This window comes from Lampetra planeri, chromosome 53, assembly GCF_965212315.1.
Source record: "Lampetra planeri chromosome 53, kcLamPlan1.2.h2, whole genome shotgun sequence".
Classification (NCBI taxonomy): Eukaryota; Metazoa; Chordata; class Hyperoartia; order Petromyzontiformes; family Petromyzontidae; genus Lampetra; species Lampetra planeri.
In genome coordinates this window covers 817,703-837,376 of record NC_136159.1, presented here as the reverse complement: position 1 = coordinate 837,376, position 19,674 = coordinate 817,703, and the positions used below count along the sequence as shown (strand labels likewise).

The window sequence follows — 19,674 nt, the reverse complement described above, 5'->3', positions numbered from 1 at the left end:
CCCATGTAGCCCTAACCACAACAACCCTGCCCCTAACCATACTACCTCTACCCCTAACCACACTACCCCTAACCACACTACCTCTACCCCTAACCACACTACCCCTAACCACACTACCTCTACCCCTAACCACACTACCCCTAACCACACTACCTCTACCCCTAACCACACTACCCCTAACCACACTACACTACCCCTAACCACACTACCCCTCACGACACTCGCCCTTTCCCTCACCACACGAGGCCTCACCAGCCCTGCCCACATCTCTATCCGAGTCGTGTGCCCGCAATCGGCCCTCGCTCCCCCCCCTATTGCTCCCCCCTCGCTCCCCTCTCGCTCCCCTCTCGCTCCCCCCTCGCTCCCCCCTCGCTCCCCCCGTCGCTCCCCCCCTCGCTCCCCTTCTTGCTCCCCACTCGCTCCCCCCTCGCTCCCCCCTCGCTCCCCCCTCGCTCCCCTATTGCTCCCCCCTCGCTCCCCCCTCGCTCCCCCCTCGCTCCCCCCCTCGCTCCCCTATTGCTCCCCCCTCGCTCCCCTCTCGCTCCCCCCTCGCTCCCCCCTCGCTCCCCCCTCGCTCCCCCCCTCGCTCCCCTTCTTGCTCCCCACTCGCTCCCCCCTCGCTCCCCCCTCGCTCCCCTATTGCTCCCCCCTCGCTCCCCCCTCGCTCCCCCCCTCGCTCCCCCCTCGCTCCCTCCTCCGCCGCCTCTGTGCCGACCGCGTCGTCGTGCGTGGTAGACGAGGTGAGACGAGGTGAGACGAGGTGAGACGAGGTGAGACGAGGTGAGACGAGGTGAGACGAGGTGAGACGAGGTGAGACGAGGTGAGACGAGGTGAGACGAGGTGAGACGAGGTGAGACGAGGTGAGACGAGGTGAGACGAGGACGGCCCCTGGTCCCGCCGTCACCCTCTCATCGCGAGCAGCCGTGCGATGGCCCTCGCCGCGTCCGCCCGGCCCGGGTCTCCGCGCAGGCGGTGCAGCTCCGCTCGCTCCGCCTCGTCCTCCACCTCGCCCTCCACCTCGCCCTCCACCTCGCCGCCGCCGCCCTGCCGCCGCCGTCCACCCGCCGAGAGGCCGAGCAGCCGCTCCACCTCGTCCGGCGCGACGAAGTACGGCGGGAGCCGCGGGCCGTGCCGCGAGTCCGCGTCGTCCGCCTTCGCCACCTCGCCGCCGCCGCCGTAGTCGTCGTCGCCCGCCGCCGCCTCCTCCTCCTCCTCCTCGTCCACCTCGTTGCGCTCCGCCGACTTGGAGGCGGGGGGCTCCGGACGGCCACGGGTGCCGGGGAAGGACGAGGAGACTCCTGTGGAGCCCTGCACGGGCAGAAGGAGGGAGAGAGTGTGGGGGAGAGACAGGGGGGTGAGTAGGGGGAGACATAAGGAGAGGGGAGAGAGGGACAGGGGAGAGGGGAGAAATAGTTGTGGAGGGTTTTGTGACACAAATTTGGCCAGATCACTACGTGGCCTAACCCAATAAATCAAGGATGAGTGCATGCGTGGTGGTACAATGTTGCGTGTGATGGTAACCTGTGTGACAACGGCAGTGGTGATAATGAGCACCGCTTACACGCCGGGAAGTCTCCGCACATTTGATAGGGGCACCCGCAGTGGCAGCTGTCCCTGTGTATCAAGGATGATTCTCTATTGATGAGTAATTTGCGGTGTATTGGCAAATTTGGAGAATTGAGTCGATGGGACATTCTTGCCAGAATCACCAATACGCAAAAGAAATTATCTATTTGGTGTTTGAACATTTTCACACCTGTTTTTTGCCATAAAGGCTAAAGCCAATTCTTACATTTTTCATCGGTTTGAAACTGGCAAAAAAGGTCCCACAGATATAACTGCTGTTCAACCCGAGCTGCACGTGCTCTGATGTTTGCTTTTTCACCTTTTGGCATTCTCTGGTCCAACATCGGCGAGACAATGCCATAAAGAAGGCTGTCTCTGGTGTAGGCCAATCAATTTAAAAGACAATGCCACATATTCAGTATAATTATCAGAGCATGTTTGTTTGCATGTTTTGACGTGTGGTTAATGCAGACTTGGAAGGCTTGCCAGTAAGGTGTCTGTTTGGTGTATGAACATCCTTAACACCTGGCCTGTTATTGCCGCCAGAAAGGGTAAAGGCTCTTCTGATATTTGTCATCAAGGGTCTGGAATGCTATCGCCAATAAACTGCAACTTCGATCACATCGAAACGTCGTGAGAATTTTAATTGTTTAATATTTTTATTATTTTATTATTTCCCTTCTACGTGACTTCACCGAAAGAACCAAGAATATTAATCCCTGCAGTCACGAAAGCTTTAAATCAAAATTTACCTGTGAGATCTTCACTCAAAACTGCTCTAGAGGAGTTGTACACTTAGCTGCCACTGCTATTCAGAATGGCCTGAAATCAAATGTATCATTCCGGATGACCGCTGCAAAGTATGATCTTGAGTTTTGATTGTGGTGTGTTGATCTTTAAAGGTGTATCGAGAAATGTTTATTCTGCTACTGATGCTCTTGCTGTTATGGAGTGACTCATGCAACCAGCTATGGCTGCGGGGTTTGGTCGTACATGTTATGTTAATCGTTTGTTGTTGGATTTGAATCACAGTTCCTATGATCACTGTTACATTGTTTTTGTGGCTTTATTTTGGTGATTTTGAGGACGGTTTGGTCTGGCCATGTTTGTTTGTTGTAGTACAGAGTTAGCCTGATAACTTTAATCTACATTGTCTCATGGTTGTTATTGTTTGACTTGCATCCCACTGGGATTTTTGCACACAGTGTTGAAATGCAGTGCTTTTTCTGGAAGACATTGCTGTTTTTTCCAGGATTTTTTCTGTTGCGTGTAGTCACTTTAAGATGTTTCTTGTTCATGTTTTAGTTTTGTTGCGGTTACACCCGAGTCAAGAGCCGCATGGCTCACAGGGCTATACCTAATAAATTAAACTGAAAACTGAAATTGGATCATGAGGTGAGACCGCCCCCTCCCGCACCCCACCAGCCCACGTGAGTCGTACCCACGAGTTGGCGTCAGCGGCGTCCTCCGGGTCCTCGGGCGAGGCGTCCACCCCGCGCCGGTCGTTCTGCACGGCGTTGTAGGCGCTGTAGAGGCGCGGGGCCGCCATGTGCGTGGGGCGCGCGGCCGTGCCGTGCAGCACGAGGCGCCAGGCCACCACGCGGCCCTCGTTCTCCACGTGCCCGGACTGCGGCACAGCGGCGATGTCGGTCACACGGCGGCAGTGGCACGCGGTGACATTGACGACGACAAAGTTTTTTGGGAAGATCAGGAATTGTAAAAACGGCACTCTCGGTGGGTTGGTGGGGGAGAGTGAGAGACGCAAAGAGACTGGGAAGCTTCAAGATCCACGTCCGGCAGACACTCACCCGGTCGGTGATGGTGAGGGTCCAGGTCCCCACTGGATTCTCTCCCCACGTGTGCACCGACATGAAGGGCCAGCCCTTGAAGCCGTCGCGAGACGCGTCGCGCTCGCGCTCCGCCAGCAGCGCCGTGGTCGTGCCTGTGGGGGGCCGCGGGGGGGGGGGCGGTAGCGATGATGATGATGGTGGTGGCACAGTGGCGAGCTCTATCAACACTCATCTCAGACATCCAACAGAGAGGGGTGAGTCAACCCGTGGCGCCTGGGCCTGACTCGTGACCTCCTGCCGGCAGCAAGAGTCTGTCACGCTTCACGTGAGGGGGCCTCAAAGTGCACCTAGCCTGGCACAAGCGCCGCGGTTCACGTCCCCGTTGGCGAGTGCCGGACGAGGGCCGTGGGTGGTGAGAGTGACGACCACGAGGATGTCTCAGGGGTGCGAGGGAGAACCACGGACGAGCGGGAAGGCAGCAGCAGCAACAACCGCCTGTGCTCTGCGGTCCTCTGTATATGAAGCTGTAATTATCGGCCAATGGTTGAGCGTTTACGTGCGGGAGCAAGCCCGAGCATCCGGAGAAGACCGGCACGTGCATTGTGGGGGAAGCGCCGTGTCCCGCACAGGGGGGACAAGTGGAGTCCACACTTTGTTGTGCCCGCGTCCCCACGACGGCCAAGCGAAGGGAGTTTCGGAGCATCTGTGTGCGAGCCACCAACCCTCGCTACCTCCACGCTGCTGGATTAATGGTGGTGGTTATGTTGGTGACATTGGCGGTGTTGATGGTGATGCTGGTGATGACGCTGGTTTGTGGTGATTGTGGTGGTGATGATATTGGGAAGTGGTGATTGTGGTGGTGTTGGCGGTGTGAGGGTTGCGTGGATCAGAGTCGGGGGGTGGAGGTGAGGGGTGGTGAGTGAGCGGAGTGGGGGGTGAGCTGGATGAGCTCTCACCCGTGGGCGAGGTGAGCGTGATGTGGAGGTCGCCCCTCCGCGTGTACTCCAGAGTCGTCTCCAGCTGCACGTGCTCCAGGGATCGAATCTCGTTCTCCTGTCCCTCGCAGCCCCGCGTCGGGATGTCCACGGACACCTCCCGCCCGTTACCCAGCCACCTGCAGTGCCGTGGCGTGGGGGAGGCGGTGGGGGGTGGTGGTAGTGCCACAACAGTTAGCGCGCTGTGGGGCAGCGGTGATGGACCTCCAATTATCACGATTTTCTCCGTACGGTGGTGCGAAAGAAGTTCAATTTCTACTCGTACAGTGCGGCACGCGCGGTCGCGTGCTCGGTGTTTGTTGCAGAGGTTCGCTGTTCGAATCCGGCGTGCCACCCTGGTTAATACTGCGGTGATGTGGTGTATTGACCATAACAATACCACGACTGTGCATCGTCTGCTTCACAATGGACGTTCAAAGTCGCCTTACATCACTCACAAGAGTAGGAGCGAGGGAGAGAGTGAGTGGGCGAGCGAGTGGGTGGTTATTACTGCGGTAATGTTCATTAAACATCTAAAATGTACTACCACTACCACTACGGACCGTCTGCTTCACTCGCAGTGTGACGATAAAGATGCCGTGACGTCGTTCGCAAGAGTAGGCCATCGTGTGCCGGAGTCACGGGCCACTTTTGAACAATGACACCACGAATCACTCCATTTGGATCAGGCGCACAGCTGACACATCGCCCCCTACTGCGGAACGACCGCGGGCCGTGTCTGTGGAACAGCGGCGCCTTCCTCGGTGACCATCGCCCCGCTCGAGCGGGTGGGTGAGTGGGTGGGTGAGTGGTTGGTGGAGTGAGTGAGTGGGTGAGTGAGTGAGTAGGTGAGTGAGTGGGTGAGTCAGTGAGTGAGTGGGTGGATGTGTGATTCAGTGAGTGAATGATCCAGATGGGCAGGTGAGTGGATGGATGAGTGATGAGGGTGGTTGAGTGAGGAGACGTGTGGGTGAGTGGTTGAGTGGATGCATGGTTGAGTGAGTGGGTGAGTGAGTGGATGAGTGAGTGGATGAGTGGTTGAGTGGATGAGTGGATGGGGGAGTGAGTGGGTGAGTGGATGGTGGAGCGAGTCGGTGAGTGAGTGGGTGAGTGGATGGGGAAGTGAGTGGGTGTGCGAGTGGTTAATGACGGAGTGGTAGAAGTTACCATAAGGGTAAAGGCCCAGCCCTGAAATCGCTCGCTGGCACCACTGCTGACGAAAGGGGCCTCCACGAGAGGGAGCTCTACCAAGAGAGCGACTCTAGACTACTCTAGACTCAGTCGAGACTCAGACCACAACACTTCGACCCCTAACCCCTACACCCCAACACCCTCACACCCCTACCCCCTAACCCCAGCACCCTTACATCCCTACCCCCTAACCCCAGCACCGTTGCCCCTGACCCCCCCCCCCGACACCTGCCCGCGCGCTCACCCCACCGCCCACCCCAACCGGGCCGCTCACCTGGGCGTGAACCGGTCGTCTGTGACGACACAGGCCCTGGCGGGCGCCACGTGACGCCACGTGGCGGGCCGCGCGAGCTCCACCAGCGCCTTGGCGTTGAGGAGCCCGAACCCGAAGCGGCTGTTGACCATGAGGCCCGCGCCGTTGCGCTTCCAGCCGGGGTTGTTGGCCAGAGGGTCGTACTCGGACGTCCACACCACCAGGTGCTGCACGTCTCGCCAGGTGAGCGCCGGGCTGCGGTGGTGAGGAGGAGGAGGACGGGGGGGGGCGACGGTGAGCCCACAGAACGTGGCTCGCCGTGGCTGCTTGCGCAGTGGGGGAGGGGGGGGGGCGTCTCGTGGCGACCCGTTCAACACGGTCCACCATCGACGCGGCGACGACCACAGGACAAAGACCCCCCGTGTCGCCCTCAAAGACTGCTGGGGCTGTGAGCGAGCGCCTACGAAGGCCGGCACGGCACACAGGGGGTGTGGCCGGCATCACGCCTGACCGCCTTTGTCTCCCCAGTGGCGATGTTTACGCGCCGCACCTGGTCCTCATTTGAGGCTGAATCGACCTAGGGGAGGCCCAGGACTGGTTCAGACAATCGCCACTGGTGTTGGCCGTGAACGGGAATCGCAATCGGGTCAGCATGTTCGTAGTGCAGCGCAGCGCTCACCGCTACACCACCGCTCCTATGCCACCATCAATCACCACCCCCACCCCGTCTGTATGTACAGTATGTTGAACTTCTTTCGCACCGTACGTAGCCAACCGCGCTAATCGGAGGTGCGGGGGAAGGAAAACAAACTAACACACAAAAAGCAGTTCTCAAACAAAGAGTTTGTCAATCTACATGATGATGATTTAAAAGTGGCGTAGCTCCAGTGGCTTCCTAATATCGGGTGGAAGAGCGTTCCAGACGGCCGCAGAAGCGCTCCTGAAAGCGCCCCCCCCAGCCCTCTAGCCCCAACCGTCCCCCTCCCCTCCCTCTCCCCCCGTCTCCCTCCCCCCCGCCCGTCCCCTCTAGCCCCGCCCTCCCTCCCACCCCCTCAGCCCTCCCCTCCCCCCGCCCCCCGCCCCTCACTTGGCCTCGAGCGCGAGGGCGAAGATCCCGGCGGCCAGCGGCGCCGACGCCGAGGTGCCCGTGTGGGTGTCGGTGCACGCGTTGTGCAGGTCCGCACTCGCCTGCAACAACAACACCATCAACAACAACATCGTCAACAACACCACCATCAACAACATCGTCAACATCACCATCAACAACATCGTCAACATCAACAACATCGTCAACACCACCATCAACAACATCGTCAACATCGTCAACATCAACAACATCGTCAACATCAACACCATCAACAACACTGACAACATCAACACCACCATTAACATCGTCAACATCAACACCACCACCATCAACAACATCGACAACATCAACAACATCGTCAACATCAACACCACTCGGACGACATTGACAACATCAACACCACCATCAACAACAATGTCAACACCACCACCATCAACAACATCGTCAACATCAACACCATCAACATCATCGACATCACTACCATCAACATCAAAATCACCAACAGCATCACTAGCAATGTGATCATGTCATCGCACTTGTTTGTGACATGATTGTGGTGTCTCAATGCCTAGGAGTGTCTGTTTAATGGTGTTTGTGTCTCCAGGTGTCTCCATGCCCAGGTGAGTTCATGTCCCGGTGTCCCTATCCCCTGCTGTCTGCCTGTCTCCAGGTGTCCCAATGTCCAGGTGAGTCCACGTCCAGGTGTCCCTATCCCCTGCTGTCTCCCTGTCTCCAGGTGCCCCCCCCCCTGCACACGCAGGCTCGTCGCGGGTGGTTGGTGGGTGGAAGCGGTGCGTGGGTGGGGTGGGGTGGGGTGGGGTGGGGTGGGGTGGGGTGGGGTGGGGGGTACGTACGATGCGCTGGTCGCTGTAGTCGCCGCTGCTGTAGGCCGTCGCCATGGTGGAGGAGCACCTCTCGGCGTACCAGGGCGAGAGGCCGCGCTGCGAGGCGCTGCTCACCGAGATGGTGAACACGCTGTCCGTGTAGCCGTCGCAGTCGCAGTTGTCTCCCTGCCGTCCCCCGTTCCCCGACGCCCACACGAAGATGGAGCCCTTCCCGCCGCGACCCTGGCGACGGGGTCACGGGGTCGATGTTCGGGGTGAGAGATAACGACGATGCTAATTATAATGGAGGACGCGTGGTGTTGGCGCTGTCGTTCCCACGGTGTAGGGCGCGCAGGCGGGTGGGTGGCCAGGGCAGGGCCCTCCTCACCCGCAGGATGCCGTGCTCGAAGGCCTTGCGCGCCAGACGTCCGGGCCCCTCCACGGTGCGGCCGTCGTCGTTGGGGCCCCAGGAGGCGCTGTAGATGTCCACGTGCTGCGGGTTGAAGCCGATGGAGCTCGCCTCGATGGCGTCCGTCACGATGCCGTCCAGCATGCGGATCCCTGGGGGGGCGGGGGCGGGGGAGGTCAAGGGGGCCACGGGGTTACGTGGGGACGGGCGGGTGGGTGGTGGCAGGGTGTGGGAGAGGGCTACGTGGATCGCGTTCAGTTAGCCGTGGTCTGGCCCATCACTGGGGAATCGATCTTTGGGTATTTGGCCACTGTGGGCCACTCGGATCTGACATGGGACCACCAGCGTGGAGCGTGGGGTGTGGCACGGTGCCGGATATCAGCCGGAGCGGTGCGGAGAGCCGCTCCGGGAATGAGATCTTGGCCACGCCACTGACTCCATCTCTGCGTGATCTCGCCGTTGTGATTCTGATTGGTATTGGGTACACAATCTCTCTCGCTCTCTCGCTCTCTCGGTGCCCTTTCTCAAAGACGTCGGTGAGCGTGGCCTTCCTCCCATTTTTAGTTCCGTCCTTGATATTTACTCAATAACTTGTTAGTCTATGGGCAATGTTAGTCTGTGGGCAATGTTAGTCTATGGGCAATGTGAGTCTATGGGCAGTGTTAGTCTGTGGGCAATGTGAGTCTATGGGCAATGTTAGTCTATGGGCAATGTGAGTCTGTGGGCAATGTGAGTCTATGGGCAATGTTAGTCTATGGGCAATGTTAGTCTATGGGCAATGTTAGTCTATGGGCAATGTTAGTCTGTGGGCAATGTGAGTCTGTGGGCAATGTGAGTCTATGGGCAATGTTAGTCTATGGGCAATGTTAGTCTATGGGCAATGTGAGTCTATGGGCAATGTTAGTCTATGGGCAATGTGAGTCTGTGGGCAATGTTAGTCTGTGGGCAATGTGAGTCTATGGGCAATGTTAGTCTATGGGCAATGTTAGTCTATGGGCAATATTAGTCTATGGGCAGTGTTAGTCTATGGGCAATGTGAGTCTGTGGGCAATATTAGTCTATGGGCAATGTTAGTCTATGGGCAATGTTAGTCTATGGGCAATATTAGTCTATGGGCAATATTAGTCTATGGGCAATGTAAGTCTATGGGCAATGTTAGTCTGTGGGCAATGTTAGTCTATGGGCAATGTGAGTCTGTGGGCAATGTGAGTCTATGGGCAATGTTAGTCTATGGGCAATGTTAGTCTATGGGCAGTGTTAGTCTATGGGCAATGTTAGTCTGTGGGCAATGTGAGTCTATGGGCAATGTGAGTCTATGGGCAATGTTAGTCTATGGGCAATGTTAGTCTATGGGCAATTATGAGTCTGTGGGCAATGTTAGTCTATGGGCAATGTTAGTCTATGGGCAGTGTTAGTCTATGGGCAATGCTATTCTGTGGGCAATGTTAGTCTATGGGCAATGTTAGTCTATGGGCAGTGTTAGTCTATGGGCAATGTTAGTCTGTGGGCAATGTGAGTCTATGAGCAATGTTAGTCTATGGGCAGTGTTAGTCTATGGGCAATGTTAGTCTATGGGCAATGTTAGTCTATGGGCAGTGTTAGTCTGTGGGCAATGTTAGTCTGTGAGCGAGTGAGCGAGTGAGGCGCTCACCTCCCACGCGGGCGTTGAAGGCCACCCCGACGCCACACTTGCCGTTGTTGGCGCGCATGGCGATTTCACCGGCGCAGCGGGTGCCGTGCCTGCCATGGTACACACGCGGGGGTCACGGGGGTACACACACGGGGGTCACGGGGGTATAAAGACAACGATCCCCCGGGTAGCCTGAACAGACTGTTGGGGCAAGTGCCGTTAGCGAGCGGCGCCTACGAAGTGGGGGCGGGTGGCCGGCAGCGCGCTCGGCCGCTTTTGTCTCCCGGGTGGCGATGTTTACACGCCGCACCGGGTACTCATGTGAGGCTGAGTTGACCTAGGGGAGTCCCAGAAATGTTTGTGGCGGTGGCTGTGGTCTCACTTGTTCTCGTTGGTGATGTCGTATCGGGGGAAGGGGTCGGGGTCGTTGTCGTTGAAGTCGTAGCTCGCGTCGGGGTCCTGGGGGTCAGGGGTCATGGGGAGGGGAGCGGGGTAAGGGTTAGTGATCAGGTTGGGAGTAGGGGAGGGTTAGTGATCAGGTTCGGGGTAGGGTAGCGGGGTTCGCGTTTAGGATTGTGGGGTAGGATTGGATATGTATGTGTATGTTGAACTTCTTTCACACTGTACGTAGCCAACCGTGCTAATCGGAGGATATGGTTAGTGGTAGAATAGGGGTTGGGTTGGATAGGGGTAGGAGCAGAATTAGTGGTAGGAATAGGGCTGGAGGGTGGATTGGGGGTGAGCACTCCTTGCATGCTATATCCGAATCGTCCATCACTCAGTGACTCTTCAACTCCAGGCCGGGTTTGGCCGACGCGGTGTCCAGGGCCCATCAACACTGAACACAGCAGCTGCTGCCCCCCCTACCAGACACCCAGCTGCTGCTGCTGCTGCTGCCCCCTCTACCAGACACCCAGCTGCTGCTGCTGCTGCTGCTGCCCCCTCTACCAGACACCCAGCTGCTGCTGCTGCTGCTGCCCTCTCTATCAGACACCCAGCTGCAGCTGCTGCCCTCTCTACCAGACACCCAGCTGCTGCTGCTGCAGCTGCCCCCTCTACCAGACACCCATGTCAAGGTACGCCTCTGCTTGGGGTCAGGTTTTAGGGGTCAGGGTTTAGTGGGTAGGATTTGTGGAGGAGGGTTCTGGGCAGAAGACGAATCCTCGTATTCCCAGGAGAACGCTCGAACTCCACGCGACTGAAATGTCCCCAAATCCGGGAGCCGAGCCCAGGCCCCCCTCTCGCTGTGAGGCCGCACGAGTCTCACGGCGCCCACTGCGGACGTGTGCCCCCTCCCTCCCTCCCTCCCCCCCTCCCCCCCTCCCTCCCTCCCCCTTCCTCACGTAGTTGCCGCGGATGTCCGTGTGGTTCCACTCGAGGCCATCGTCCAGCACCGTGACCACGACCCCGCGGCCCGTGATCCCCGCGCGCCACACGGGGATCACGTGCAGGTCCAGCTTGGGCAGCGAGCGGTCCCTCCGCGTGTCCTGCTGCTCAGGGGGGCAGCACAGGGGACACGGGGGGCGGGGGGGGGGCACGGGGTGTTGGTGGTTGTGTCTGGTAGAGATGTATGTTGAACTTATTTTGCACTGTGCGTAGTCAACCGTGCAAATCGGGAACCTTGAAGAGTCTGTTGGAGCAAGTGCCCTTAGCGAGCACCTCCATCACCACAACCAACCTTATCGCCCCCACCACTCTCATCACCCCCCCCCCCAGGTGCTCACCAGGTACCACTCTCATCACCCCCCCCCCCAGGTGCTCACCAGGTACCACTCTCACCACCCCCCCCCGCCCCCCCCCCCCAGGTGCTCACCAGGTACCACTCTCATCACCCCCCCCCAGGTGCTCACCAGGTACCACTCTCACCACCCCCCCCCCGCCCCCCCCCCAGGTGCTCACCAGGTACCACTCTCACCACCCCCCCAGGTGCTCACCAGGTACCACTGCTTGAACCACAGGGGGTCGTCGAACATGTCCACGGGGGAGCAGTGGGGGCAGGGCGCGGGGGGGGCGCGGGGGGGCGCGCGCTTGGAGCGATCCTTGTGGTACTGCTGCTCCACCCACTTCACCTGCAGGGGGGGGGCGGCAGACGGGGGCAGTGGGGGGCAGTGCGGGGCAGGCAGAGTCGTGATGCCACCTTGAGTGGTCTCGGCGAACGTCGCGCCGATGGGGCGCAGCAGAGGCAATGAGCGGACACAGAAACGAACGCGCGAGGAGCGGCGTCAGTGGGCGGCGCGCGTGAGTCGACGTGGGTGGTGGGGGTGGTGGTGGGGGGTGGGTACCCGGTGGTCGCTGGAGAGACGCTCCGTGTGCTCCTGGGCGTCCCTCCGCACCCTCCGCGGGAGGTCGCGCCTCTGCAGGAGGTAGTGGTCGTCCAGCGCCCCGATCTGCCGGTGCAAGGCGGCCACGGGGCAGCGATTACGCATCGGAGCAGCCGCGCGCCGGCCCCGGCGCTGTTGGTGGCTACGCTGCTGCGCGTGGCCGCTGCCTGCGACCCACAGCGCTGTGGAGGCAGCGGCGAGGGTTGGTGGATCGCACGCAGACGGGTGCCGCGGTGGCGAGATGTTCACTACCTCGCCTGGTATACAGGAGGTCGTGGGTTCGATCCCGACTTTTGGCACCTGCTGTATATTTGGAGTTGGCGTGTCTCTCTCTCCCCGTGGTCGCGTGGATTTTATCCAGGGGTTTTCCCTCCACGTGTAGAATCGACACGCGTTTAGGGTATTTGACGGCTGCTATAAATTTCCGCACGACGAGCCACTTTGATGAGCTCTCATTTGTGGTCAGGTTGCTTTTGAAAGAGAGTTACATAGCTTAGTGGGCCTCACCTGGCAAAATACAAATAGTCTAGTTCAAGTCAAGAGTCGTATTAAGATGCTGCGGTGTCGCCTGCAACGCGTGGGTGGAGCATGCCCACGGCTCGCGAGCAGCAGAAGGCTGCACGGCAAAGCGTGGACTCATCTCCATCTGTTCCAACTCAATTGCTGTGGGTGGGCATTGAGGGGGAGCTCTACCCTGGCTCGCCACGAGACGGCAGCAATGCTGTCAATGTTCATTCGTTGAACATTAAATCGCTGACTAATAAAACATGTTTTTAATAGAACATCGCAAACAATAACTACAGCATAATGACAATTACTGATTAGCACCAGTAAGTCGGACTAGAGTAGAAATGCTAATACACACTAATAACAATTGTTAATTATTATTCTGGTATTTGAGCAGCTACTGAATACAGTGGCGAGGGCATTCACAAGACAATGAAAAACATCCCCCGTAGAGTCGCAACAGGCTGTTGTTGGAGCAAGCGCTGTTAGCGAGTCGCGCCGCCTGTGAAGGCCGGCACGGTGCACGAGGGGGGGTGGGTGGCCAGCACCCCACGCCCGGCTGTCTTTGTCTTCGTGGCGAAGTTTACACATAGCACCACGCACTCATTTGAGGCTGAGTCGACCTAGGGGAGGCCCCATGACCAATTCATCGGTTCTCGCTAACCGCCCTTTCCTCCAAACTATCTTAAGGCTTTCCGGGGGATCTTTGTCACTGAGGGTGGGGAGTGGTTTATGACACGTGACCATTGTTTCCGCTGCCGCGCCGAGGGATCGGAAAGAACCCAACGCAGAGTGCCGAGCCATCACACGAGGACGGGAGCATCGACTTCGTAGGCAGGAGCACGAAACACACGCGCTCCCGTCGTGACCCACCAACCCCACGCTAACCACACTCGCATCGTGTGCAGCGTTGAAGCGGTGCCTTGGGGCATGGCAGCAGCTGGGGCGGATGGAAGCCGCCACAAACACGCGCGTGTGTGTTTGTAGGGGGGGGGGGGTTATGCTGCGTTCATAACAGCGCATTCTTCAATAACAATACCATGTGGCTTGATGACGCAAAACATGGATAATAGGCGACGTTTCGAGCAATGGCCCTTTATTGCATGTACATTAATGTTCTGTGAAGAAGGGTCATTGCCCGAAACGTCGCCTGTTATAAATGTTCCATTATAAGGCCATACCACCCGGTGTTGTTGACAAATGCGTTGTGGGTTTTTTATTTCTGCACGAGAGGTAAAGCGTTGGCAGTGTCGTGTAGCCGATGTAGTCGAGTGATCGACTCAAGATCCATGGACAGGGGTTAGGTTAGAGCAGCTGGGGTATAAGTTAGGGTCACTCTTGATTTAGGGTCACTGTTTGACCTTGCGGTCATGTTCAGGCTCTGGTCAGAGTTGGGGATATGGTTACAATTAGGGTTAGGGTTGCGCGAACGATTACGGTTACGTTTTGACTTAAAACTTTCGTGACTGCAGGAATTCATATGCTTGGTTCTTTTGGTAAAGTCACGTAGATAGAAAAAAAATTGCTTTTATTATTTAAAATGTATTTGTATTTTTTATTTTTACTTTTTATTTTCTATCTATGTGACTTTACCGAAAGAACCAAGAATATGGTTTGGGGTTGAGTTAGGGGACAGGGTACATTCGTCAATGCTCGAGATCTTTGAAAAGAGCTTAACAGCTCACCGGATTCCTCCAGTGTGAACTCTTGTTCTGATTCGTCTCGAGACTCAGCCACATCACACAATCCAAACACAGCGTCACGTGGCCAATTAACAATTATCTTTAATTACACAGCGACGCTCCGGTGAACCGGTCCGGTGCGGATGGGGATGGTGGGGGTGATGGGGATGGTGGGGGTGATGGGGGGTGATGAGGATGGTGGGGGTGATGGGGATGGGGGGAGGGGGTTAATGATGGGGGGGGGGGGGTCATCGTCCATGCTCTCCTTCACACATCACCGCGAGCAGCTGCTGAAACAGGAGCTCGCTGATGATCTCGATCGGGGTTTGACTCATAACGACATCCGCTAGCAAATTACATCATCGTCATCGCCTATTGCCAGAATCAAGATCGTGTTTACGTGCATCACCACCACCATGACCCCCATTAACATCACCACCACCATCACCACCGTTAACATCACCACCATCACCACCACCACCATTCACATTACCACCACCACCATGAACATCACCATTAACATCACCCCCATTCACATCGCCATCAGCACCGCGTGGTCAGACCTCCCACCCATCAACATTGTAACAATCACCACAATATAGTTGTCATCATCACCATCATCATAATAGCCAACACCATCAAAGACAATGATCATCCGTGTAGCCATTAACAGACTGTTGGGGCAAGTGCTGTTAGCGAGCAGCACCGAAGAAGGCCGGCACGGCACACGAGGGGGGTGGGTGGCCAGCACCACGCCCGGCCGCCTTTGTCTCCCCAGTGGTGATGTATCACACATCGCACCAGGTACTCATCTCACGCCTGAGTGGGGGTGGCCGCACACACAAGTCACGTGATTGACGGCAGGCCTGGACTGATCTCGACAGAGAACTCCGGACGAGAGGGGGTGCACTGCGGAGTGGGGGACGCCACAGAATGAAACAAAACATCGATGTCCCCACAAGGGGGCGGAATCACAGGAGTCAGTCGTATCGTCGAAGAGAGAATGATTGTACGAGATCGGGAGCTGTCGTTGAGAATGGGGGCGTGTATGTGAATGTGTAGGTGGTGCGGTGTGTAAGAGTCATCACTCGGGAGACAAAGGCGGCCGGGCGTGGCGCTGAGCCCACCACCCGCAGTGCCAGCTTCAATAGGCGCTCGCTGACAGCACTTGCCCCTGCGACCTGGCGTAGGCTACACGGGTGGTCTTTGTCTTTCTAGGTGCGTCGCTGTCTGTGTTGTGTCGGCGCTCGCTGACAGCACTTGCCCCAGCAGTCTGTGAAGTGCTCTTGTGGCAAATGCTATGATGGGCAGACAGGACGAATGGTCAGCACGAGACTAAACGAACACCAAAGGAACATTAAATACTCCCAGATAGAACGGTCTGCAGTGGCAGAACACGCGTGCCAACCAGGACACACATTTGGTTTAGATAATGTTGAAGTTCTGTGCAAAAATAGCTACTACTGGCCAAGACTAATTCGATAATCTATTGAATTGAGAGAAATAAAAATAAATTAACCGTTCGGATAGATGCAAGCTTTAGCGCTGCTTGGAAGCGAATAATCATAATACATTGTTTAAATGCATGCCTATACAGGTCACCATACTTCAATGTGAATTACCTGTGAACATGTACTGCTATTTTAGTGGACACAATCGTCAGTATGTAAAAGAACATTGTACATGCATAATGTGCGTGGATTACCATGTTAATAACCCGAACCGGCAATAGATATCCAAAGAAATGTAGATGCATTAATTAACCCTCCCCCACTTCTCTCAAGAAGGGCTCACAAGGGGTGTCACCACAGCTGCCCCTCTAGTTAAGGAACGAAACAGGAGGAGGATTTTTCCACAATTCTGTCTGTCGCCTGATGATGCCAGTTGTAATTACTGGCGAAACGTCGTACTCAGATTGTAAATGTTGTGGATTGTATTAATAACGAATTGGCACGTTCTGTTTACGTGACAAACCTTACTAATTTGCTGTGTCGGGTGGTGGCGGGTTTAACGACACATTTATATATGTACGCGATCTAACAAAAACAACCTCTATTATAGAGTCTGTTATGGTTATACGGGGGATATTTGTCTTTGTGTTGTCGTGTGCGTCTGATAATGAATAGACGGCTGTTGCTGCTGCTGTTACTGCTGCTGTTACTGCTGCTGTTGCTGCTGTTGCTGCTGCTGTTACTGCTGCTGTTGCTGCTACTGCTGCTGCTGCTACTGCTGATGCTGCTACTGCTGTTGCTGCTACTGCTGCTGCTACTGCTGCTGCTGTTGCTGCTACTGCTGCTGCTGCTGTTGCTGCTGCTGCTGCTGTTGCTGCTACTGCTGTTGTTGCTGTTGTTGTTGATGCTGCTGTTGTTGCTGTTGCTGCTGCTGCTGCTGCTGTTGTTGCTGCTGCTGTTGCTGCTGCTGTTGCTGCTGTTGCTGTTGCTGCTGCTGCTATTGCTGTTACTGCTACTGCTGCTGCGAGGCGAGTGAATGTTCCCTCGCCTCGATCTCAGCACGGCGGAGCCCCAGGAAGCGCGCGCACGCACGCGCATGCACGCACGTGCATGCACGCACGCGCACGCACGCGCACGCACGCGCACGCACGCGCACGCACGCACGCGCACGCACGCGCACGCGCACGCACGCGCACGCACGCACGCGCACGCACGCGCACGCACGCGCACGCACGCACGCGCACGCACGCACGCACGCGCACGCACGCGCACGCACGCGCACGCACGCGCATGGCGGTGGAGACGACTCGCTGACCGTGACCAGTGCACACGGCCACGATGATGGCGCTGATGATGACGATGATGAGGATTGTTTTCACAATGGAAACGGATTATATTATTAGAGATGACACGTTCAGTAATTATGCTGCTGCTAATGCTTCTGATGACTTTAGATTAAAATTATGGTGGTGATTACGATGCTGCTGCTGCTGTTGTTGCCTCTGCTGATGATTACGATTGCGATGTGATTATGATGACGACGGTGGCGATAACGATTTGGATATTGCCCCTGCTGCTGCTGGTGATGATGTTGCAAATGGAGTCGGCAAGAGTGATAGCAGATGTCGTGGTTGTGATGATGGTTCAGGTTATGATGGTGGTGGAGATGGTTGCTATGCTGTTAACGATGACGACGAGTAGAGAATGATAAGCAGAACCACCGCCTGTACCACCGCCACGGGTATCGCCACTACCAACTTCACCTGTAACGAGAGTCTCACGTGTCACGTGATATTTTCCGGAACGCTGCTGGGCCGGCTTGGAGCGGGATTGTCGGCGTAAGGCACTACCACGAGAGTGCAAGGTGCGCCTATCCATAACCCGATATTATTGTAGCCCATAATCTTATCATGAAATGCACAGGTTGCTGTGAATATAGGGCACAATACGGACACATTGAGGCAGGATGGATGTGGCGTGAACAAAACTGTTCCTGTGACAGCGTTCCGGATAGTGTCGGTTGAAATTCAGCATTTCTTGTGCCACCACCGCCACCACCCCTACTCGAGGCAAATATACAGGTCCCCATATAGCCTTTTACAGACTGTTGGAGCAAGTGCTGTTAATGAGCACCTATGAAGGCCGGCACGGTACACGAGGGGGTGGGTGAACAATACACGCCCGGCCGCCTTTGTCTCTCAAAGTGCGGATGTTTACACATCGCACCAGCTTACTGATTTGAGGCTGAGTCGACCTAGGGGAGGCCCGGAACCGGTTCAAAGAAGTGTCACTGTTATTGGTCGTGAGCGGGAATCGAACCCGGGTGGACAGGGTCGTAGCGCAGTTCACTAACCACTGCGCCACCGCTCTCCACTATCACCACCACTCACCACCACCCCACTCACCACCACCACCCCACTCACCACCACCCCACTCACCACCACTACCATCAACCACGACCCCCTCACCACCACCACTGCTACCCCACTCGCCACCTCCACCACCAACAACAGCCGTCATTCGTTACTAAGTGGCTGTGACGTCACCACGGTGCTTGTGCCAGGCTAGGTGCACCTTGAGGCCACGTGAAGTGTCGAAGGCTCGCTGGCAATGAGCCACCTCTACCACCACCACCGCTACCACCCCTAAGGCAACTCACCACCCCCCTACCCCACTCACCACCACTCACCACCTCACTCACCACCACTCACTACCCCCACCGCACTCACCACCCCCACCCCACTCACCACCACCACCACTCACAACCCCACTCACCACCACTCACCACCCCACTCACCACCACTCACAACCCCCACCGCACTCACCACCACCACTCACCACCCCACTCACCACCACTCACCACCCCCACCGCACTCACCACCACCACTCACCACCCCCACCCCACTCACCACCACTCACCACCCCTACCGCACTCACCACCACCACCACCACTCACCACCCCTAAGCCCACTCGCCACCCCCACCCCACTCACCACCCCACTCACCACCACTCCATTCACCACCCACTCACCACCACTCACCACCCCCACCCCACTCACCACCCCACTCACCACCACCCCATTCACCACCACTACCGTCCAACCCCACTCACCACCACCCCACTCACCACCACCCGACTCACCAACCCCACTCACCACCACGGCTCACCTGGCCTAGTAGACGGTATCCCAGCTCGTCAGCCAGGGCGGACGCGACGTGGGGCCCCCCCTCGATCTGCACTGCCCACTCGTTCACGTACTGCCTGGCGCCCGGGGTGGCCTCCGCGGGGCTCCACCAGCAGCAGCACCCCGCCAGGGCCAGGCAGCCCAGCAGGCGGGCAGCGTGCAGGCAGCTTCGCCTGCTGCCCCCCCTCATCGTGGAACCTCGCAGCGGGGGCAGCGAGGGGGGTTCCAATCGGAACGGACGGACGGACGGGATGACGGACGGTGTGAATGGAGGAAGAGGAGGGAAAGACGGGAGTTGAGAGAGAGGAGGCGAGCGTGGGGGGTGATCGGAGATTTCGGGAGGCGAGAGAGGAGATGACAGCAGGTGACGGGTGACGTGACAGGTCGAGAGAGTGGAGGGTGAAGATACCGAGAGAGAGAGAACAGCAGACGCGCGCTGCGGCTTCACGCTCCTCTCCGCCTGGGTGCCGCTCTCCTCGCGAGTGTCGCTCCGGGTCCTGGAGCCCGGCTCGGGGCGTCGTCTCGCCTCCCTCCCGTCTTGTGCAGCTGCTGCGGGGGCCGCTCCGAGGTTTTGAGGATCTACGCTGGACCAGAGCCCCCGCTCCAATGCGCGTCACCATCGCGTAGCGGAGGGAGAGGGAGGGTGGAAGAGGGAGCGGTGGGGGGTGACGGAGCGCGAGAAATGAAGGCGAGTGCTGGCAGGGAGGGCGGGGGAGGGGGCTGAGTGAGTCAGTGCGAGCGAGCGAGCAGCTTGACTTGGACGAGCCCCTCCCGCGCGCGTCTCCACGTGTGCGCGCGCGCCTC

The 19,674-nt window shown here is 57.4% G+C and overlaps 1 protein-coding gene across 1 annotated transcript; it reads right to left on the bottom strand.

The window, feature by feature from the left end:
* Positions 1 to 822: 822 nt before the first annotated feature.
* Positions 823 to 19,394, bottom strand: PCSK4 (proprotein convertase subtilisin/kexin type 4). Its single transcript, XM_078617153.1, has 14 exons — positions 18,854 to 19,394; positions 12,007 to 12,111; positions 11,659 to 11,793; positions 11,068 to 11,214; positions 10,107 to 10,183; positions 9,746 to 9,834; positions 8,074 to 8,246; positions 7,716 to 7,928; positions 6,862 to 6,962; positions 5,796 to 6,029; positions 4,313 to 4,470; positions 3,375 to 3,508; positions 3,008 to 3,193; positions 823 to 1,308 (listed from the first exon to the last, which is right to left on the bottom strand). The coding sequence occupies exons 1-14, from the start codon at positions 19,058 to 19,060 to the stop codon at positions 901 to 903; spliced, it is 2,367 nt and encodes a 788-aa protein (XP_078473279.1). The 5' UTR covers positions 19,061 to 19,394; the 3' UTR covers positions 823 to 900.
* Positions 19,395 to 19,674: the final 280 nt, after the last annotated feature.